General features: G+C 39.1%; 1 protein-coding gene across 3 annotated transcripts; it reads left to right on the top strand.

Moving 5' to 3' along the window:
* The first annotated feature begins 23 nt into the window (after nucleotides 1-23).
* Nucleotides 24-20,305, top strand: kdm2bb (lysine (K)-specific demethylase 2Bb). 3 transcript variants are annotated; one of them, XM_029515213.1, is made up of 21 exons: nucleotides 24-200; nucleotides 740-884; nucleotides 996-1,074; nucleotides 1,220-1,266; nucleotides 2,143-2,321; nucleotides 2,463-2,569; nucleotides 4,307-4,400; nucleotides 4,617-4,770; nucleotides 4,959-5,074; nucleotides 5,502-5,628; nucleotides 6,158-6,564; nucleotides 6,706-6,792; nucleotides 12,430-12,660; nucleotides 13,785-13,928; nucleotides 14,055-14,141; nucleotides 14,267-14,602; nucleotides 15,228-16,297; nucleotides 16,391-16,554; nucleotides 17,105-17,266; nucleotides 17,430-17,671; nucleotides 18,239-18,411. In XM_029515213.1, exons 1-21 carry the CDS (start codon nucleotides 156-158, stop codon nucleotides 18,266-18,268), a joined length of 4,053 nt encoding a protein of 1,350 aa, XP_029371073.1. In that variant the 5' UTR covers nucleotides 24-155; the 3' UTR covers nucleotides 18,269-18,411. The 3 variants fall into 3 exon arrangements, with proteins under 3 accessions (XP_029371073.1, XP_029371072.1, XP_029371071.1); XM_029515212.1 differs by having other exon boundaries at nucleotides 25-200; nucleotides 14,276-14,602; nucleotides 17,430-17,648; nucleotides 18,239-20,305; XM_029515211.1 differs by having other exon boundaries at nucleotides 25-200; nucleotides 17,430-17,648; nucleotides 18,239-20,305.
* The last annotated feature ends 1,101 nt before the right edge of the window (nucleotides 20,306-21,406 follow it).

The raw sequence follows: 21,406 nt of genomic DNA, 5'->3' as shown, positions 1-21,406 counted from the left end.
TACAATGTTTTGGTTCCTGGCGGTGACGTAATACACAAAACATGGTTCCCTTGTTTTGAACCTGAAAAACGTGTAGCTAAAGTGCTGCTTTAACTTCGCCACGCACGAAGATGCTTTCCCGAAACTGAGTGGCTGGAAAACACCCGCAAGAGACGATGGCTCAGCCCGCAGAGACGTGTGCTGAATCTGGACGCAGGCTGGTGTGTACCATCTGCCGTGTTAACGTTAGCTTATGAAACCAGACTGGCAGCGAGCTAATTAGTTAGCTAAGCTAACGTTTGCAACTGCAAGCGTTGGGATATCAGTCAAGTCATTAAAACTGCCCAAGTCAGAGACCACAAGGGACTAACGATAGGCCTGGTGTTTTTGATTTTTATAACTTATTCCGTTTCCCCCGATAGTTTAAGCGAGCGCTTGTTGGTGCAAACAACATAAACCAACATCCAATTCAGTGAAATCCTGCAAATATTTCACATTTATCGCCAACAAAAACGGCTGTCCTCAGCCGGGACAAGTGTCGTTTATCGGTTATTTACTGCAGTAAAGTAACACGTTGTTATTGAGTAAAACTTCCACCTTGATCCAGTTTTAAACTTCGGAGTAAATTAATGTGCAGTCCTTCCACTTTGTCAGTCACACGCAGTGTTTGCACACACACTGGGCCCTTTGTGACCGTGTGAGCTCGCTCTCTACGCGTGCTTCAGTTTTCTCATGTAAATCATCTCGTTTTCAATGGCAGCGCTCCATCTGCCGGAGGATGTACGACGAAAACGAAGATCTGTCCGATGTTGAGGAAATTACAAACATCAGAGGTTTCAGTGTCGAGGAAAAGCTCGTCAGTGACAGTTACAGCGCAAACTTTGTCCACCTGATGGAGGGTAAAGGTAAGTTTAGTAAGATAATTCCCTATGATCAGCCATTGCCACTGATATTGCTATGCATGTTTATTTTATAAAAAATGAAATAAAATAAAACACACGCCCTCTGTATTGCAGACTTTACTTATGAGTATGTGCAAAAGGAGGCTCTCAGGATCCCGCTCATCTTTAAAGAGAAAGCTGGACTCGGCATCAGGTGAGAAGCCTGTTTTGTCTGTTCACCCATAGTGCCTAAGAGTAATCATTGAGAGGACTTACTTCATATTAATGCTTTTTACAAATCGGCAATGCATGAAACAGAATAACTGAATATCATCTGCCACTGTCTTTGATTCGCATAGAATGCCTGATCCAGAGTTTACAGTCAGTGAAATCAAAGGTTTAGTTGGTAAGTTGAAGGAAACAACACACACATTGACACTAGTCCTTAAATGTTTACTGAAGTAGCAATTACACAAAGTGAAATTAGGTTTATCTCACTTCTGGGGCAGGCATTCCAGCTGCCAAACCAGAGAAGAAGAGCTGTTGTAGTACTACTTGCGTAGTTAGTGCGAGACAAAGCTTTTCAATATTATAATTGAGAATAATTCACAATCATGGTCATGCCATACAACAGTTCTTTGCAACAAATGTGTCGTTTGTTTTTGAATAAATCACACTGAATGAAGACAGCCTCCCCAAAATTATAAAATTATAATATTGTTACAGTATTACGAACGTATATCTTGTTATACCAGTAACGATGTTTTTGATTTGTCATGATGTTGACTAATTAGTGAAAACGGGTATCTTACCACTAATTAACCACTAGTTTTTCAAAGTATATACTTGATGGATGATGATGCAGGAGTGAATCTCCATGTCCACACTCACTCCTAGGGCAGGGCACTCTTTGTAGGACTTAAAAAATCACAAGTTTCCATCAAGTATTTCACGCTTTTTATTTTCAGTTATTAATGTATTAAAGAGTGTAATCAGCCAAATTTTCAATGTGACTCATTCTCCAATAAACTAAAATACAGCATTAAAAGTGAAGACTGAGAGCATGACTGGGGTGAAGTTGCTCCACCTAGAGGATGAGAAGGTTAATTACATATATGTAGGAAGATGCTGCAGTTTTTCATATTGGAAACTAAGACCAACACAACTTTTCTTTCTTTACATGTCTTTTTATTCCATCTTGCAGTTAGATTGTATAAAATGTCAATGACATTTGAAGCACTCCTCAGTTAATCTCACCAATGGTGCTGGTTGCTTCTTGCAGGCAGTCGTCGGTCTGTGGATGTCATGGATGTGAGTACTCAGAAAGGCTCTGAAATGAGCATGGCTCAGTTTGTCCGATATTATGAGACGCCAGAGGAAGAACGGGACAAACTCTTCAATGTCATCAGTTTAGAGTTCAGTCATACTAAGCTGGAGAACCTCATCAAGCGACCCACAGTGGTAATATAACCCTCATTGTAGGGTGTTTTGACAGATCGTATGAAGGTTACGAACCTGGCACTATATAAAAATAAAAAATTCACAAACAACACTGGCATGCTGACATGGATGCTAAAAGTGGAGTTTTGATTGCTCTCACAGGTGGATCAAGTTGACTGGGTTGACAACATGTGGCCTCCTAATCTGAAAGAAAGCCAAACAGAAGCCACCAATGTAATCTCAGAGATGAAGTACCCTAAAGTACAAAGGTATGAATAAACTAAGTTGTTATTTTGTTTTGATAAAACCTTCTTTGGACCTTTGTGCAGTCTATGAGTAAAGAAATGATGTGTAGAGAAAGAAAAATAAACTTGAATAAGATTTTTCCTTCCTTGGCAGCCAATATAAAGTCTCTTCCCATCTGAATATCTCATCTATTGCTCCATTGGTGTAGAGCACTTCATGCTGTTGGTGTTATCCACCCCCTGTAAGTGCTCTTGATTGTTGCTAGGCAGCAGAGTTTCGATGATGGAGGATGGTTTACAACAGCTGTGCTTTGACTGGGCATACACCTCTCTGCCAGTCTGCTGTGAGCATCCGTACATAGCCAAGAATCAAAACCAAATGTGCTGTTCCTTTCAACCTTTGGTGTTCATATTTCCTCCCATTATAAAGAGACCCCACTGACCTCACTTAGATTTTTGAGCTATGTATAATCACCCAAATGATATTTATTTCCTGCTTGCCATTGCGGTTAATCTTGTGGTTGTGATAGGTACCAGGCTGAACAAGATGAAAGACCAAAAGATTAGTTTCAGTTGTCCTTACTTCATAAACAGATTTCCACCATCATTTTAATCATTACACACATGCAGTTTTCACCCAAGTTTGTCCACTAGTTGTTGGTTCCGACTAGTGAACTTTATCTGTTTTGCTCTTCAAGGGATCCTTGATATTAGTGCAGACATCTTGTTAGGACCAGAACTTAATTGAAAATTAGGATGTTTCCAAGTCAGACTTTTTTAACTGTGGGAAATACATCATGTAATATTTTTTAAGATTCCTTGGAAATTGCTAACTGTTATGATGTGAGAAAAAAAATCAATGTAGCCTTTTTCTGTCTCTATCAGTATAAGGCACAAATTTAATTTGACACATTGATTTATTGTTCTGAGAAGCCTTTCTTAGTTCTTTTTAAAGCACATGTGTTATGAAAAGTCAAAAACAATAAACAGGCAATACAAACATTTTGTGGCCTTGAGGAAGATGTTTTAGCTATGCATCTCCAACTTGTATTACAAGCAGTGAAAATAATGACTACGTACATTTATGATGAAAATAACTGTTTTATTGGACTCCTAAATATTTTTTTATGCCTTTGCTCCACTATCTTCTATAATATAAATGAAGTTTTCTTATTTAACATGCAAATTATTGCTCCAAAGATATTTTTGAGCCCAGCTGTGGTCTCATTTTTAGTTTAGAATGAACTTGATGGCCATACAAATGAGGTCACCACAGATGATTTACATTAAGGAAATTCATCCAACTTACATAACAGTCAAAAATGATGTAACTGTTGTTTTGTAAAAATCAGAGGCAACAACCCCTAAGTAGCCCTATATTTGTTAAAAAAAAACAAACAAACAAAAAAAAAACTAGTGATCTCATCTCAGTGAGATGCACATCATACCGTGTAAAGATTTCCCTTTTTAAATTCTTGTTTACACCCCGGTGCATAGATCTTTTCAGATAAACGGAGCTAAAATGGTAATTTATTTATGTCCCACAGTGCTAATCATTCTCCAATTAATTTCCAGAGGAACCGCGTTCTACTGTGAACAATTTTCTGTGGTACATTGCTCTTGTGGGTGATTTTTATTGGTCGCTAATGTTTTGTCAAACATAAATGAGATTACTGTTTCTATTATTAGCAAAGCGGTGCTTTGTGTTTTGTCCAATTTGCATTTTTTTAATTAATTTGTCTTTTAATTGCTGTGTTATAGGTATTGTTTAATGAGTGTGAAGGGCTGCTACACAGATTTCCACATTGATTTTGGGGGAACTTCAGTTTGGTATCACGTATTCAAGGGACAGAAAGTAAGTTCATTTGAACTTCTACAAACGAACTTCTACTGGACATTTTGTGTCTCCACTTATTAGTAAAAATTTTTATCACACATTCAGAGGAGAAATTAACAACATTTGTGGAAATTTTTCTGAAAACGTTGAGTGCGGCAGTTACAGAGGTGATGCTTCATCTAACCTGGCCAGGACTGTACTGTATAACCTTTAAGAATAACTCCTTCTCTTCAGGTGTTCTGGCTCATTCCTCCAACCAATCATAACCTAGCCCTGTATGAGGACTGGGTCTTGTCAGGCAAGCAGAGTGATGTCTTCTTAGGAGATCGAGCTGATGGATGCCAGAGAGTGGAGCTTAAGCAAGGATACACCTTCTTCATTCCATCTGGTGTGTTGGCGTGGTTGTTTTTAAGCAGCAGGCAGGAATAGATTAGCTGCCACTTAAAAGAACAGAAACGCTAAGCTTTCACTGAGCATTATACAATACATTCAGCTAGGTGAGTTTGCATGAATCCTATATAATTATTATAATCTTTTTAGATAATCATGTGAACTTTTCTCTTTTTTAAAATGAAGGGTGGATTCATGCTGTCTACACTCCTGAGGATACACTAGTGTTTGGCGGCAACATTCTGCACAGCTTTAACATTCCCATGCAGCTCACCATCCATGAGATAGAGAATAGGACTAAGGTAGAGGTCTACACTGATATGTGACTGAACACTGATCTACACTGCTGTACACTTAACTCTGTCGGAGACAGATTAAACCAGAGAGATTTCTTCGAGAGGAAAGAGATGCTGTTTATATGGTTTGATGAGTACAGCTCACTTCTCTCTGCTGTATAATAAAAAATTATAATCCCATTAATTTTGTGTCCAAAAGAGGACCAGTTCTGCAGTATAGAAACATATAGCTTCAGGTAAATATGGCTGAGGCTCATCATCATAGCAGTGTCTAAAGTTTGCAGTAAACATGCACACATCAAAGCAGAGCACTAGCATCTAAAGATGGTTTTTAAATACACGGTATTTAGGAAACCAGATTACTACAGATAACCAATAACAACCAGATTACTGGAATGCATGTAAATACATGTTTTATTGTCCCCATTTTCAGGTTCATTCCAAGTTTCGTTTTCCCTTCTATTATGAGATGTGCTGGTATGTCCTGGAGAGATACCTGCACTGCCTGACTAAGCGGTCCTACCTCTCTCAGGAGATCCGTAAAGAGCCTGCACCAATGGGTCAGTATAATCTAGTGATGCAGCCATTTTGATATATCCCTTGTCTCATACACTGCAAAATCTTGTACTGCAGTTGTTATTAGCCCTCTCAAGTTATTAAATGTCTTTTTAGCTGTTAATAATTAATAATTTTTCTGATCTCCATCTGCTCTGCTGCAACAGCTTTTTCACCTCCTTAAATCGAAGAATTGTGTTACTCCATCCGTGAACTTAAGCCCTCTTTTCATGAATCAAACCTTGTTAAGTCTGTGAGATCATCATATTGGAAGGGGTGGGATTACAGAACATGAGGTTGTCTTTGACAATGTAAACTGGAAAAAGAGGCAGTGTCATCTTTTAATAGAAGACCAATTGGCACTTGTTAAGCTATGAACACAGGAACGAACGAAGGAAAAGCTCTTCAACAACCTTTTCTTAAAGTTCCTCTTACTGTTGGATATAAAATTCACTCCGGTTCTCTGTTGTTTTTATTATTATTATGAATTAAATCATTTTCTATAACAATTTCTCACTTTTTTGGTTCCTTCAGACTATGAGACGAAAGCAAACACAGAAAGCCCCTCTTCTGACTCAAGGAGCCAGGACATGAATGAGGACTCATGTGAGACTCAAGTGAGGGAGGACCAGGGTGACAAAATAGAGAGAGTCACTCAGGATGGCCCCTGCTCTCCTGACAATGGAAGGGGCCAGCACATCAAAACCGTTTTATCTATTGACTCTGAGGACAGCTGTAATCTTGGCTCTACTTCTCTAGATTTCCCCAAAACGCCCTCTGACTCCCCGGCTTCAGAGCCTCAGAGTAAATGGACTCATATGACAGAGTATGAACTGAGTGGACTGAGGATACTGGTCGAGAAGCTGGACTCACTCCCTGAAAATAAGAAATGTGTCCCAGAGGGAATAGAAAATGCACAAGCTCTGCTGGAGGACATGAAGGTAAGAAACAAACAAACAAACAAACAAACACAAAAAAAAACCAAAGTCAGACAGGAGTTTAATTGAGTTACATGCATTGATTTACATAATAGGCATCACATAGTTTGTTTTTACTTTTTGATATCCTCTGTGGCCACTCAGGTTGTCTTAAAAGAACATTCTGACGATGACCCCAAATTGGCGATTACTGGACTTCCTGTGGTGTACTGGCCTAAGAAAATTATAAAGGTAAGAATATACCAGGAGCATTGTGACACATTCTAATTACTTTTGGCTTTTAATTGAAGTTGATTGGGGATTGATCACTTGCACATTGATATTACACACCTGTTGCTTGACTTTTCATCTAAGACGTTAGGATTTGTGAAATTTCAAAAACACGATGTCATTGTGTGACAAATGTCAAAAACACAAGTAAAGCCTTTTACTTTTAAGCATCCATCTTAAAGAAATTATTTTAAAGGGGTTACAGAGGTGATGATGCAGCCACAGTCAGCAGATTAATCTTACTAGTGGCAACTAAAAAACAGTAATAGTAAAAACACTTTCTTTTTTAAATGGTTACAAATCAGTACAGTTTTGGTGCTTCCATCTCCCTCTTACGCTCTGTTCACTGTCTTGCTTTAACAAACATTGCACTCCTTCCCTAGAGCAGTAGTTGTATTTATTTGCATTATTTTCAGTTAAAAGGCCACATGATTGCCTAAAGAAATATAAAATGAGTTTTTATTATTATTATTATTATTATTTACCCCACATCTCCCCCAGAACACATTGAACATATTATATTATGCTGTCACACAACATACATGTCACATACAATTTAGTTTGTGCACAGGATCACAAAACAATTGTTTGTTTGAAGTAAACTGTAGATATATAAACACAGAACATTGATTACAATGAGAAAAAGCTATATGACACTTATGTTCGACCTTTGGCAGATCCACACCTCACCACATCATAGCTTTAATTTTTGGTCGCACATTTCATGCTGACTTGGAGCTCAAATTGGTATCAGCATTTTTGATAGCTGGCTTGGGTGTTTGCAGAAATCAGTAGTTGCTGTATTTATGACAGGTAATTAAAAAGGAAAGGACATTCTCAGTCATGTCTTAGTCTGGGTTGATGCTCATCACCTATGTGACTTTTGGGGATAACCTTGCTATACTGCCAAATAGAAAGTGGATGTGAAGCTGTGACATTGTAAGAATGTTAAACAGCTACAGACCCAAAGTGCCTGTGTGTCTTGATATCTCTATCATTTCTCCTGTGATTTCATTGAGCCTTGAGCTGAGCTGAGGATCAACATTAAGGTTTCTGCCTTCATTATGCAAATGAGACAAGAAAAGATAAAAGATCATTTTAATAATACCTTTTACCTCTTTGATTTTCATTAATGCCCCACATAGAAAGTTGGAATACTAATTACTTAAGTGAGGCACAGATTCTCTTAGTTGTAAATGTTCTCTGATTTAAGGAAAATAAATGTGTGCAAAATGTGCAAAAATAATGGGGAAGAAAACATTATATTCTCGTGGCAAAATGTTTGGATAGTTTAATTGGTAAGTGTCAGAGTATGACTATATTTCATGTTTTATATATCGTTCTGATTTTAATTGTCTGCAACTATTTAATCATCCATACAACACCTAACCTTATTAACAGGCAGATAAGCCTTGCAAAGAGGAAGAATGGGATGGGATGGGATGCATATGAATGTATGGAAGTGATTTCCATTGGTTTTGTGGAGCCTCTGGATAACCCCCACCCATCCTTCTAAAGCCCAGCTGCTGGTTGTTGGGCCTCTTTGTGTTTGCCTTTTGTAATGAGATGCCATCTGGCTCTATTGGCTGTGCAGAGCCTGCTCCTCTTCCTGTGGTGCTCATCATGAATATGACAACATAATTTCTGCATTTTCTCTTCCTATTGGCTAGAGGCAGAAAACCCCAGCACATATCTGATGCACAGCAGCCTCCCATTGGCCATTTTCTCCCCATTGCCCCTCCTCTTTTACAGGGAGTTGATCCATATTAATGAGGCAGGCTTGTCTGTTTTTCCTACATCTGCTTGTGGTATTGTGGAGCTGTGGAGCTTTGGAGCAGGAGGGAGGGCTGTAGGCCAGACAGCAGTAGCAGGAGTACAAGGAGGAGGAGACTGCAGCCATGTCAGTTTGCTGTGAGCTGGACGGTGTGTGAAAACCAGCCATGGCCATGTCGCTGAGCGCTGATGATGAGGACTACGACTCAGACTCTGAGCAGGTTAGCACATCAATCCCCTGCAGGAAGGCATAGAGAGGCCACCAGAGGAATGCTTGTGCCAGACAGATCAGCGTTCAGCATCACAGGGCAGCGAGGAAATGGAGCTACCTGGAGAGAAATGCATTGAGTCAGCCTGCCTTTTGAGCTTGGTCTTTGATTTTTGCCTTTTGTTTTTGTTATTCTTTTTTGTTGGTAGGTTTTCTGTTTCTGTTTGTGTGTGCATCCTTGTGTGTTTTTGTCAGGTAAAGCCAGCCATCAGGAGAGGGTTGTGTTTGTATAGCTCAGAGCCTCAGGGCTGCTATTGGTTGTTTGAAAGGAGAGAAGCAGAGTAATGGGAATTCATGTAGATGCAGGGAATTAATCTTTCATGGTTTTATTGCAAAAGCAGCGGATGTTCATGAACAGAAAAAAAATTATTGCGCCAGTAAGTGTTTAAGAGAGTGCAGTCATTAAAAATGATATTTTGATATTGTTGAATGTCAGCTCCATCTCAGATGTGATTTGCTTACACAGCAAGAAATGTGTTTGTTAATTTAGATATTTCTCTTATGTAACTCTGAACCACACCCCTTTACATTAATTTTATGCATTTGATTTTAAAAAACATTTATTTTCTCTTTGTAGTTTGACAAATACCATCAAGCATTTAATATCAGCTTGTTTCAGTGACATGAATACACCTGTTTTTGATGTCACAGCTTTTTGAACTCAAATGAAAGATATTTACAGCAAACTTAGTAACTCTTTAGAGTTCATGCAGTGTAGCCCAAAAGCCAAATACTCTTAACACTTGAACATCTAGTGACAATCTGAAAAAACTGTGAATTTTTTCACCTTCCACAATACCTGCCTACCTACCTACCTACCTTAACTAAAACCATTGCTGTTATTTAATCCAGTGGTTAAACCAGTGTTCACCGTTTCTGAGGAACAATACACACCAGAGCTTTAATTGGAGTTTATTTGTAATATGTTGTCTCACAAGTAAAATCTGGGCTGAAATCCTACATATCATGCACTGGAGCAATCACAAGTTGTGCAGCATCAGCTTGACAACATATGCCATCTCTAAAGCTAAACAGGAAAGTAAACCTTCTGGGAACATGTAGGAAAAACATGTTCCTAGAAGGAAGAACATCTAGGAAATGGGAACAATTTTTTGCCAAGTCAGTTGTTTCCATACATATTCTAAGACAATGTAAAAGGAAATAATGAACTTGGATCACAATAATTTGAAACACGTTATAAAAATGTGGTGGGGAACTGTTCATATTCGTGTAGACATCTTGTGTATTTCTGCTATATTCAGCTATCTGATTGGCAAAACAGTTCATCCAATTGTTTTTCCAATCTGTGCTCAGTACATGCTGTCCTTATTGTGCTTAAAGTGATGCTGAGTACACTACAATAATTGATTTCTACTGTTCTCCACAGTAGCTCAAGAGTTGCCAAGGCTGTGTCAGTGAACATAAGAGTCTGCTTCTCATAATGATTGCCAGATGAATGAGCACTGAAGAGCCAAAGAATTACTAAATGGTCACTTGAAGTGTCCTTATTGTTGTACGAAGAGGGACACATACATACACTATATTCTTTATTGATGTGTGTGTGGCTTAACTAAAGACTACCAGTGCTACCAGTGGACTATAACCTAAGACATTACCTAATACTACCTAAGAGGGTAGTCACTTAAACTGAGAGGCATAACATTGCTGCTAACCTCTTTATTGACATCGTAATTTAATTCTGTCAGAGGGATATCTGCTTCAGTGATCACCCCCTTAGCAGACAGTAGGGGGTTTAGAGGGGATTTATGAGAAGATAGGGACAGTAGTCCGAAATCTTTTTCTTTCTGTCATATCGAATTTGACCCCCTAACATGCAGTTCAAGTTCCAGGTGTAACAGAGCAATCATTAAGGTAGCGTACCCCACAATGGGTACCTGCCAGTTAATGTACTCTGACAACAGCAGATTGATCATAACTTGGACCTGTTGTCCGACTCTTGTACCATACAGAGGCAGCATTACACAATATGGTGCTTTAGCTACAGTGCTGGGTTTCTTTTTCTGGGATCTCTGGTTACATTTCAGTGATCCTCCTGTCTATAATCCTTCTGAATACCCCCAGAACAGAATAGTACAGTACAGACTGCCCACGCCCAACCTACCCCTCCCCAATATTTCACTCTAATCCTGTCTGGTAACCACATATCTGAATGCCTTTTTCATGGCTGTTGTTAGAATAAATTATTGTAATATGCCTAAGATTGGGGCTGCTTTCTTTTTCTGTTAGAGGGTCTCATTACAGTTCTTATTGGTTACAAGTCTGTGTGTCATAGACTGTTCGGTTAGGGAATGGGACGTGGCTGTTGCTATGCTGACGCTAGGAAAATCTGCACTGCCGATGTAACTAAAGAAATCTGATCTTCATTTCCAAGAGCTGCAGTGTTTTTCACTCTGCGTTCTCATTTATTTCATCTCACGCATTTCCTCACGTGGCATAGTTGGCAGCATTTTGACATGTGGTTTTCATGTTAAAAATACATTGTTGTGGTTGTGTTCTGAACTTGGAAAGGAGCAAACTATATAACACAAGAGCAATAATGATGCAGATCAAAGGCATCTCATCTCTATTACCCACTCCTATTAAATAGAGCACATTTAATGTGCACTGTTATAAATCTGTCTGCACGCCCCCTAACACAGAATGATGGCTCCTAGTGATCCATGTGTGAAATGTAGCCATAAGTGCAGCTTCTCTTTGAAGTAGGAAAATGCAAGCAAGTGAAGTGCTAAATCTGGAAGACTACTCTGGGGACGTTCTTGATGTGTTTGTTTTCTCCTGGATCTTGCACTTTAACAGCAATGAATAATATGTTTCTAAACAGCATGTTATGATCAGGTGTGTTTTTTAAAAATATACATTATATATGTAACATAAGTCAATCAATGCTATTTCCCATCTTTCTAACATGTATGTGTTTGGAAGCATTGACCAGACCAGAAATCAGAAAGAGCATAGAATGGAGCAGGCAGTACCACTTACATCCAGCATAACACTGACCCCAGCTAAAATTAGTATGATATGTCGGTCTTTATATTATTATTATATACCATGATTAAGTCCTTATTATTGGGCCATGGCAACATTATTAAATGAAATGCTAAGCAGTGCAGAGCATCAGATTAAGGTGCTTCATTTCTTCTTTTACTTATAAATCTAAATCACTGAATGATCAAACTGATATAATTTATAATATGTATATATTTAGATCTACTTTTGTTGACATGCTTCTACACAGTAAAATGAGGACCGTGAACTTAAGCCTTTTTTTTTTTTTTTGACAATAAAAATATGCCACATACAGTTTTGCAAACTGCATGCTTTGAATTAGCTTCACACTATTTCTATAAATTTACGACTGCACATTCATTATTATACTTGTATATATTTTATGTGTTTATATGTATTTTTAGTAGCATAAAATGTAGAAGAATAATAGAAATAAAAAGAATTCCCTTATACTTCATCAGCAAACAAATTCATCAACTTTTTGCTCATAGTTTTAGGTGCTTGACACTATATCCTCTTTATCCTTTTAGCCCCGGCCTCCCAATCGGCCGAAACCTAAGATGGCAGCTTCTCCTGCATCAGCAGTCAAGCTGTCAGCTAGTCGGGGAACATCTGGTGCCAGGAGGAGAAGGACCCGCTGTCGGAAGTGTGAGGCATGCCTGCGGACCGAGTGTGGAGAGTGCCACTTTTGTAAAGACATGAAGAAGTTCGGAGGGCCAGGCCGTATGAAACAATCCTGCATCATGAGGCAGTGCATTGCAGTAAGTTCCCTGTTTCTGTTGTCCTCTCTGAATTTTCTGGTGATGGATCTAAGGAATGACAGTTTGACATTTTGGGAAATACAGTACATTCTGTTTTTGTTTGTTTAACATGTAGCTACAGCCTTCAGCTGATTAGCTTAGCATAAGGAACCTCAAAATCTCAATATTGTCTCATTGGTATATTCTTAGCAGTTGTGGCTTCCCTTTAATCGTTGGGTGTGTATATGGTTGAGAGATTGTTACTAGGCTGTTTAAAAATGGTTGCTAGGACAGCACAAATAGCAACCAGGTGGTTGCTGTGGTAACTGGTATGGGTACTAACTATTCTCCATTTATTTTCATGGCCACAAAGGTAATGATAATAAAGTCAAGCGATGCCAGTGGTAGAAGTTTGGTAGCAGAACCTGAAGATGACTATGGAGAGTGCGCTTGAATGTTTCAGCACCATGGATAGAGACATGTAAAGGGGTCTGGGTTTAATTATTTCTGCAATAGACGGCATAAAGACAACAAGATAGATTAAGCTTGAATGATTGGCCACTTTAAAGTCAGAGACTTGGAATCTGTCCCATCTTCCACTCTTGTGATCTTAAGCTGGTTCTGATGCTGCTTTCACTGGTTCAGCGCAATACTCAGAGATAAGTGTACTCCACAGTTCATCATTACATACTGCACCACACATGCTCAGTGTTAATTATGCACAACAAGCTGGAAGTTGTTAAGTCCGTGTCATATTGAACTCAGAGTAAATATATACTGATAAAAATGATCAGAATGTTTTCAGCAAAAATGAAAAATAAAAAAATATGTAAATAAAATTTTCTGGCTACTTAGTGGAGTTCTGTGAGTGGGTGATTACAGGCCTTGACATTGAAATGTTGTGAAATCATGGTAATATGCTTTGCATCACATTTCCATAAATCACAGGGTCTGTATGCTTTTTAGCCCACAGGTAGTGTACATAAGACATTGGAGATAGCTAGTGCAGCATTGAAATAGCACCTTTAACAAATGTATATTAAATGACAAAGTAGGAAGTGTAGATTAGCTAGTTTGGGTAAACGGAAGAGTTCTAAAAGAGGATGTGATTTGACCTTATTTTCTCCTCTGTGTGTTTTCTGCAGCCTGTCCTGCCACACACAGCAGTGTGTCTGGTCTGTGGAGAGGCAGGGAAAGAAGACACTGTGGAGGACGAGGAGGAAAAATTTAACCTTATGCTCATGGAGTGCTCCATCTGCAACGAGATTGTTCATCCAAACTGTCTTAAGGTGACTTATTAGTGCAGTGAAAAATCCCACTGTAAATGTTGCTCTTAGAACGATTGAGCATGATTGAGCATTCCTTTATACTTGTCTTCCATTATTACAAAATCTCTATGCGCCTCTTTTGTTCAGGTAAAAGATTCAAATGGAGTCGTCAATGATGAGTTGCCAAACTGCTGGGAGTGCCCAAAATGCAACCATGCTGGGAAAACAGGGAAAGTAAGCATCTGTGTGGACGTTGTTCTGTATGACTTTGAATCATGAAATGACTGAATATTTAAATATTTCTCACAATCTCAGAACTAGTAAAATAAAGTTGTGCTATCTTTTTTCTAACCCTTTTGGCCTCAAAGCAAAAAAGGGGGCCTGGGTTTAAGTATGCATCAAACCTTCCCGGCTCGCTGCTGAAAGAACCACGCTTAAACCGGGATTCAAAAGAGGAGCCTGATCCCCCCATGGTGGCTACAGCAACTGTTACTGCTTTGACCACCACATCTGCTGTGAAGAGAAAAGCAGAAAGGGAAGAAATCCCCAAGAGGAAAGATGAAGAGCCTCCAAAGAAACGCCCCCCTTTGCTCTCTCTCGATGGTATGCCACGGCCAAGGCTTGAGGACAATCCACTAAGGAAAAAGAGAAAACTTTTTGACACCAATGATGAGCCTGTAATTATGAAAAAGAAAGTAAGACCTTCATCTGTTTGTACTCTTCTCAGTTACACTGAAGAAAGAATCTCATACGATGTGATGGGTGCTTCCGAGGTTAACAACACACCTTTGTTGTGCACAGTAATAAAATGCCACACTTGGTAATTTCCAATCATTTCATCAGAGCAATGTGGAATATGCTTTACGTTGTTTGTATTGTGATAGCTAGACGGATATAGTTCAGATTTTGGTGGGATTAGCATCTGCAGTTGGTCCAGCAGGCCATATTGTAGCAGCAGAAAGCAAACAGCTGTGGAGCTCACCATGACTTAGGAGTCTCAGAGGGACTCAGAAACTCTGAGAAGAGAGGAATTGAACTGTATAAAATATGTAAATCATTCTAGCCACTTTTGGGTCAAGGCCCTGTATCAATTTGCTTGATATGCAGACAATGGCCTAGAGGATTTCAAGGACCAATTTTTTTCTATTTTTAATTAAAAAGTTGATTGGAATGTGTCAGTATTTCATAAATATCCCTTAATTATCTTGAAATGGAATATACAGTAAAAGTCACATATGAAAAACTTCAGAGTACTCTAAAATTCACACTGATAAACTGACAATCCTGTTAAGAAATAATTATGTTCTCATTCTTTTTTAGAAAAAGAAAATGGATGATCCTGTGACACCAAAGCTGCTGCGTCAAATAAAGACAGAGAATGACCATGGTGACGAAGACGACGATCAGGATGACAACGAAGAAGATGGATTCTCCTTGGACAGGATTCTTTTAAAGGAGAAAAACGAGTATGACGATGAGGAACACGAGGAAGATGAGGAGGAGGAAGATGTGGAGCGACTTACAAAGGAGAGAGACAGTAGTGCAGAGGACAAAGGCAAGGTCATGTTAAGTCCACTGCTGAGGACATCTGCAGCCAGAGAAAATGAGCAGTCCTCCAACTCCCCCAGAGCTGGGCCAAGCAGTGAATCAGGAGATGCACAGGAGAGGAGCTCTGCTCAGCTTAAGGCTCGCCATCAGCGCCGACGCCTCCCCAACAAAGAGCTGAGCAAAGAGTTCAATCAAGATATTCCCAAGACAGAAGACTGTTTGAGCAACCAGAACCACGGTTCAGTGAAGACGGAGGATAGCTCGGCCAATCACAACCGGCGACCAATGAAAAACGAGGATTCTGTGACCAATCAGAACCGTAAACCACTGAAAACAGAGGACTCAGCCACTAATCAAAGCCGTAAGGCCATTAAAATGGAAGAAGGTCTGGCCAATCAAAACAGACGTCCTCTGAAAACAGAGGACTGCCTGGCTAATCAAAACCACAGGCAAATAAAATCTGAGCCTGAGAATGATGTGGAAGACCAAAAGCCTCGATGGCCTCTTAATAATGGCAGTAGTGACCTGGGGGACTGGCTGCGACATCGTGGGCGGGAAGTTAACGGGACACCACGGGGTTACTCGCCTCTCAGCTGGAACAGAAGTACACCAATCACACCAATATGCCCCCGGCCACTCCCCTGCCGCTCACCGCCAAAATGTATCCAAATGGAGCGCCATGTGATCCGGCCGCCTCCTATCAGCCCTCCCCCAGATAGACTGCCTCTGACGGACGGTGAAGCTCATGTGATGCGACGAGAAATGTGGATGGCGGTATTCAGTCACTTGACCCACAGAGATCTTTGTGTGTGCATGCGTGTCTGCAGGACCTGGAACAGATGGTGAGTACAAGACGCACCGTGGAGTTGAAAATTCGTCCTCCATATTTCATCTCACAGCATTTCGATGAAAGTATCAAATGCGTGTCTCACCAGGTGCTGTGACAAGAGGCTCTGGAAGCACATCAATCTAAACCGCTGTAAGTCCATCACACCACTCATGCTGAGCGGTATCATTCGGAGACAGCCAGTGGCTCTGGACCTCAGCTGGACCAACATCTCCAAGAAACAACTCAGCTGGCTTATCAACAGACTGCCAGGTTAATACATTCAGCCAGAGAAGCAATTCTCTGTGTTTGGTTTTATAAACGGGCAGTATAAGAGATAAGATGGAAAATAGAGTGCTCAAGATGACAGTGTTGTGTATTTGTGCGTTTTTTAAATATTTCATGAAGCCGAGGACAAAAGGGAGTCAAAAGCCTAAAAATGCAGTCTCACTGGGCAGGCCCTTCTCCCTACACACTTATTCTATGGCATGAAAGATAGTAAACGGATCAAAGTGAGTGTTATTCCAGAAAAGCTCTGTGTTACTTATAAATCTGTTTGTTGGATCACAAGGTTAATTAGATAGAAATACTCACCACAACTGCGTATATTATCATTTTGTGACCTCAGATCAACTGAAACTCTGGAGAAAGAAAAACCTTAAAAATAGGACACATTTGTCAATGAGGCCGAATATGAGATACATCTGCAGAAAACTTGTGTGCTGCTGCTTGTTGCCAGCACCCCTCAGAGGGGTGGAAAAAGAGCAAAACAAATGTGGCTTGATTTAGCAGGACATTTTGTATGCCTTGGCGATCCTTGCAGGTCTGCGTGTGCTGCTGCTGTCGGGATGCTCCTGGGTGGCAGTGTCTGCTCTTTGCACCTCCAGCTGTCCTCTTCTGCGGACTCTGGATGTTCAGTGGGTTGAGGGACTGAAGGACGCCCAGATGAGGGATCTGTTATCGCCTCCGACAGATAACAGACCAGGTATATATTATTTATATGTATATTTATTATCATGTGAACTACTAAAAAGCACATTTACCAGGAAAGGTTAATTCCCGTGCACAAATGAATTGACAGTAAATCAATTTTTTTTTCTCTGTCCCACTATTATTCTCCTGTCCTCTTTTATAAATAAACCTTGTAGGTCAGTTAGACAACAGGAGTAAGCTGCGTAATGTGGAGGACCTGCGTCTGGCAGGGTTGGACATAACGGACACATCTCTGCGCCTCATCATTCGTTACATGCCCTTGTTATCCAAGCTAGATCTCAGCTACTGCAACCATGTGACTGACCAGTCCGTCAACATCTTGACTGCTGCAGGGACGACCACCAGGGACTCGCTCACTGACATCAACCTGTCAGGTGCAAGCCGGTCTTTGTTGGCTGTAAATATACCTACATTTGATTCACTCTCTGTCATGGCGGAAGTTTGAATTTGTTAGATGCATTAAAGTATCATATTCTGTAGTTGAAGGGCTAAAATTAGTCCAATAAATGCTAATTAGAGATCCCTCCCACCAGTACATAACATTCTCTGCTTTCCCATCTTCTAAGTTTTCCTGCATTAAATTCTACTATCAAGAAGATTTTTGGCTTGAACTAAGAAGCTGATGAAATGTTTTGTGGTGTTATTTCTTCCTATTCTGTCAAAAGTAGTAAATTACCTAAAAAAAAAAAATTAATTGTTCATTGGAAAATACTAAAAGTTATCAGGTTCTATGCTTGCTCTAAAAAACTGTTAAAAGTTGTGAAACAAAGGAACATTTATGGAAACATCTGAAAGAAATCTATGTTTTTGCCTCCTGTTGTGTGCAGCGGTCCTCCTCACCATTATAGGGCCTTTGGATTTCATGTCCTAGGGTTGATTAATCCATATGTGTCATAGCTTTTGTCAGTACAGGTGACCCATTATGCATCATCTTCTCCTTCTAATCCCATTTCTCCTTGTGCAGTTTGTAACAGGGTCACCGACCAGTCGCTGACCTATTTCAAACGATGCGGAAGCATATGTCACATCGACCTGCGATACTGCAAACAGGTGACCAAGGAAGGATGTGACCAGTTCATCGCGGAAATGTCAGTCAGTGTGCAGTTTGAACTGATTGAAGAGAAACTGCTGCAAAAGATCAGCTAGACAGAGGAACAGTTTTGACATTTACAAGTGGTGAAGCTACTGTCCACATGGAGGCAGCAGATGACTGTGCGCCCGTGGAGAAACGGCACTGTGTCTCCGACATCTGCCGACTGCTGAACAGACATGAGGATTTCTGTCTGTTTCTCTTAAAATGGACGGAAAGGGAAACTGTGCTGCTGAGCCAGAATGTAAAAATGGGAATCTTGTCCGGAAAAGGCAATATTGCAAAAACGTTTTTGTTGTTGTTTGCACCTGTTTATAAGTTATTTATTTCTTTGTATTGATAGTTTATGTATTGTACCATGATTATCTTCTGGTGTTCATAGACTATTTTTTGTTCCAATGCAAAGTTTTGTTGCATTATAGAGTAATATTTTTGTATCAGAAGACGTTTCATACATTTATGTGCAGTATTGAATGCACCAGTGTACAGTATCATACCATTGAAATTGATAATCACTTGGCATTACTGTTAAGCTCTTTGTTGCTAAGAGGCAAAGGTTCAATTATTTGTTGCCAAAATGTAGGCTAGTAGCTTGTGTTTGTGTGGGTGTTTTTGTATTTTAATATACATGTCAATCCCCTGTTTCTGTTTGGACACAGGTACTGTACACTTTGTTTTTCATAAGACTACATACGATGTTGCTATGTCCTTGTGGATGAGATATGTAGAAGAAAAGTTTAAAGAGTTTATTTGCACTGATACAGTAAATATGGATACATGAATGTATTCACACATACACTATACAGTGTACAGTGTATAAAGCCTATTTTTTCAATACTAAAATGTTCTGCTAATTCTACTAACAGCTTGTAGTTACTGGGTTATATTATATAAAGACATACCTGCATACAGAGGTGTCCATCAGACATCACTTTTTAATGTTGGTGCTTTGTGAAAGGAAGCATTTTAGCGCTGCATGCAGAAAAGAAATTGACTTACAACACAGTAGAGTTAGTTACCGTTAAATATTCTAAACATCTGTTTACTCCTGTCTTTAGCTGAACTCCATGTGATGAAAACAAGTAGTCAAGAAGTAAAGACTTCTTGAAACAAAGCCCAGGAATAGGAGATTACATTTGCACAAATCTTTTAGATGAGAACACACAAGGCCAAATGATAGAAGGAAAAGGACCCTTCTCAATTTTTTCCTTTCATGACACTTTCTATAAAATTCGTCTGACCCCAAAAATTTCAGTATATAATAGTGACACTTGAGATGTGTCATACTAATAAGGAATGCTCTCATTTAAATTGTATCAAATGAATGTTCGTATGTATGTTTAGCAAGTCCATGCCAGTCTGCAGACATGCTACTCTCGGCACAAGGCTGAGTGATTTGTTTTGGGGCCGTAAATAACAAATACAGAGTAAGATAAGAATTTATAGACACTAAATGTCCATACGTCCTCTACTGTATTTGAAACAACTTCCAAAAACTTTACTGAAAGATATGTGAAAATGGATTTAGTTAATTCTTCATTATTTGTCACAAATTCTGCTGAAAAACACATTTATAAACCTTGATTATTTTGTTTAAAATATTTTATTAAAAGTTTTATTTTTTATGGCTTTTGTGTTAAAGACATTGCAACCTATGGCATTATTGAGAAGAGTTTTTCAGAAGTTTTGTTCATACTGTCACAAATTTTGCTATTGGAACTTGTTGAATAAATTCTCAATGGTGTAATTATTCAGTAGATTTGCCTTTTTCTTGATCTCAAAACTAAACTTTTTTAAATTCAAGCCATTGAAGTTTTCGAGTGCCTTTTGCTATTTTGGTGGCTGGATTTACATTCAAATAGTTTTTGTCATGTCTCCATTCAATATTTTAGCACATTGCTGTAAATGTTGTGTGTACATAATGTACATGGAAAACCTCTAGGAAGAGTTAAGTCAACTTTTGAGATATTAAAATTTTTTAAGTACTGATCACTGTGTGATTTTGGTCCTTTGGCCTTTAGCCCTGGTTAAATTGGGAGACCTTTCGGTTACCATAGTAACGTTAGTGCATGTCAATACTGAGCAGCTTTTAGAGACACAGCTGAGCTGATGTGTCTCTACAGTGTAGTTTACAGTGAGATCACAGCACTAACAATAAAACATCTGTAGAGAGGAAATTAAAAAATAAAAATAGACCTACATTGAATGGCTGATGTACAAATGGTGTCCACTATAAATGCACTTAAAGGGGTTTTATTATATATATATATATATATATATATATATATGATGATTTAATGCTCATCTTAGAGTTCTGCTGTTGGTAGATTTGTATGACTATGTTGTAGTAGTAAAAATGTTAATTTACCACGTCTGTCTATGTGTTGACTAAAAGTTAACATCAACCTACGTGCACGAGTGATTACAAAATAAAGAGCAGGGTTTTATCTTCTGGTTTGTAGTACTGCATTTTATTGAATCTAATAAATAATTTCCCTTGTTTACCAAAATAAAAAGGTTCCACATTCCAAAATATAAAGATCCAGGATTATGAGTGTTCATGATACCCACTTACTCTGATAATACTGTAGCTGCCCGTGAATGACATCTTTGAGAAACAGCAGCATCAATAAACAGACTTACAGAGTTACAGTGTTTGTTACAGTGCACGGTGTCAGTGTCAGGTTTGGATCTGAAGCAGACAACAACAAAAAGAGCTAGAACGCGAGACCAGGACGCAACTTTAATGGTGAGAGACGGACACGATCAGAGGACTGAAGAAATCTTCTGACCAGAAATACATTCTGAAAAACTTGATATTTTTTTATCTTTAAACCTTTTGTATTGATTCAAATCTTAAATCGTGTTGTCTCCCGAGTACATGGAAAAATATACATTTAATAACTTATCAGTAAACAACAATATAAACTATCTATGCGATTCACTTAACAGCAATTTTTTCTTTTTTTTTTTTGGGAAACATATCACAGGCATACTGTACACACAGATATTTTAGTGACATCTGAGTTAACTGGATCTCAT

The sequence above is a fragment of the Echeneis naucrates genome, chromosome 12 (assembly GCF_900963305.1).
Source record: "Echeneis naucrates chromosome 12, fEcheNa1.1, whole genome shotgun sequence".
NCBI classification, from domain to species: domain Eukaryota; kingdom Metazoa; phylum Chordata; class Actinopteri; order Carangiformes; family Echeneidae; genus Echeneis; species Echeneis naucrates.
This window is presented reverse-complemented; position numbering and strand designations above follow the sequence as displayed.

Bases quoted from the DNA above. Each gene is read 5' to 3' on its own strand.
- kdm2bb (XM_029515211.1), top strand. From the start codon at position 156: ATGGCTCAGCCCGCAGAGACGTGTGCTGAATCTGGACGCAGGCTG. The intron at 12,661-13,784 runs GTAAGTTCCCTG...TGTTTTCTGCAG, and splicing joins TCATGAGGCAGTGCATTGCA to CCTGTCCTGCCACACACAGC. The intron at 17,649-18,238 runs GTGCAAGCCGGT...CTCCTTGTGCAG, and splicing joins CACTGACATCAACCTGTCAG to TTTGTAACAGGGTCACCGAC.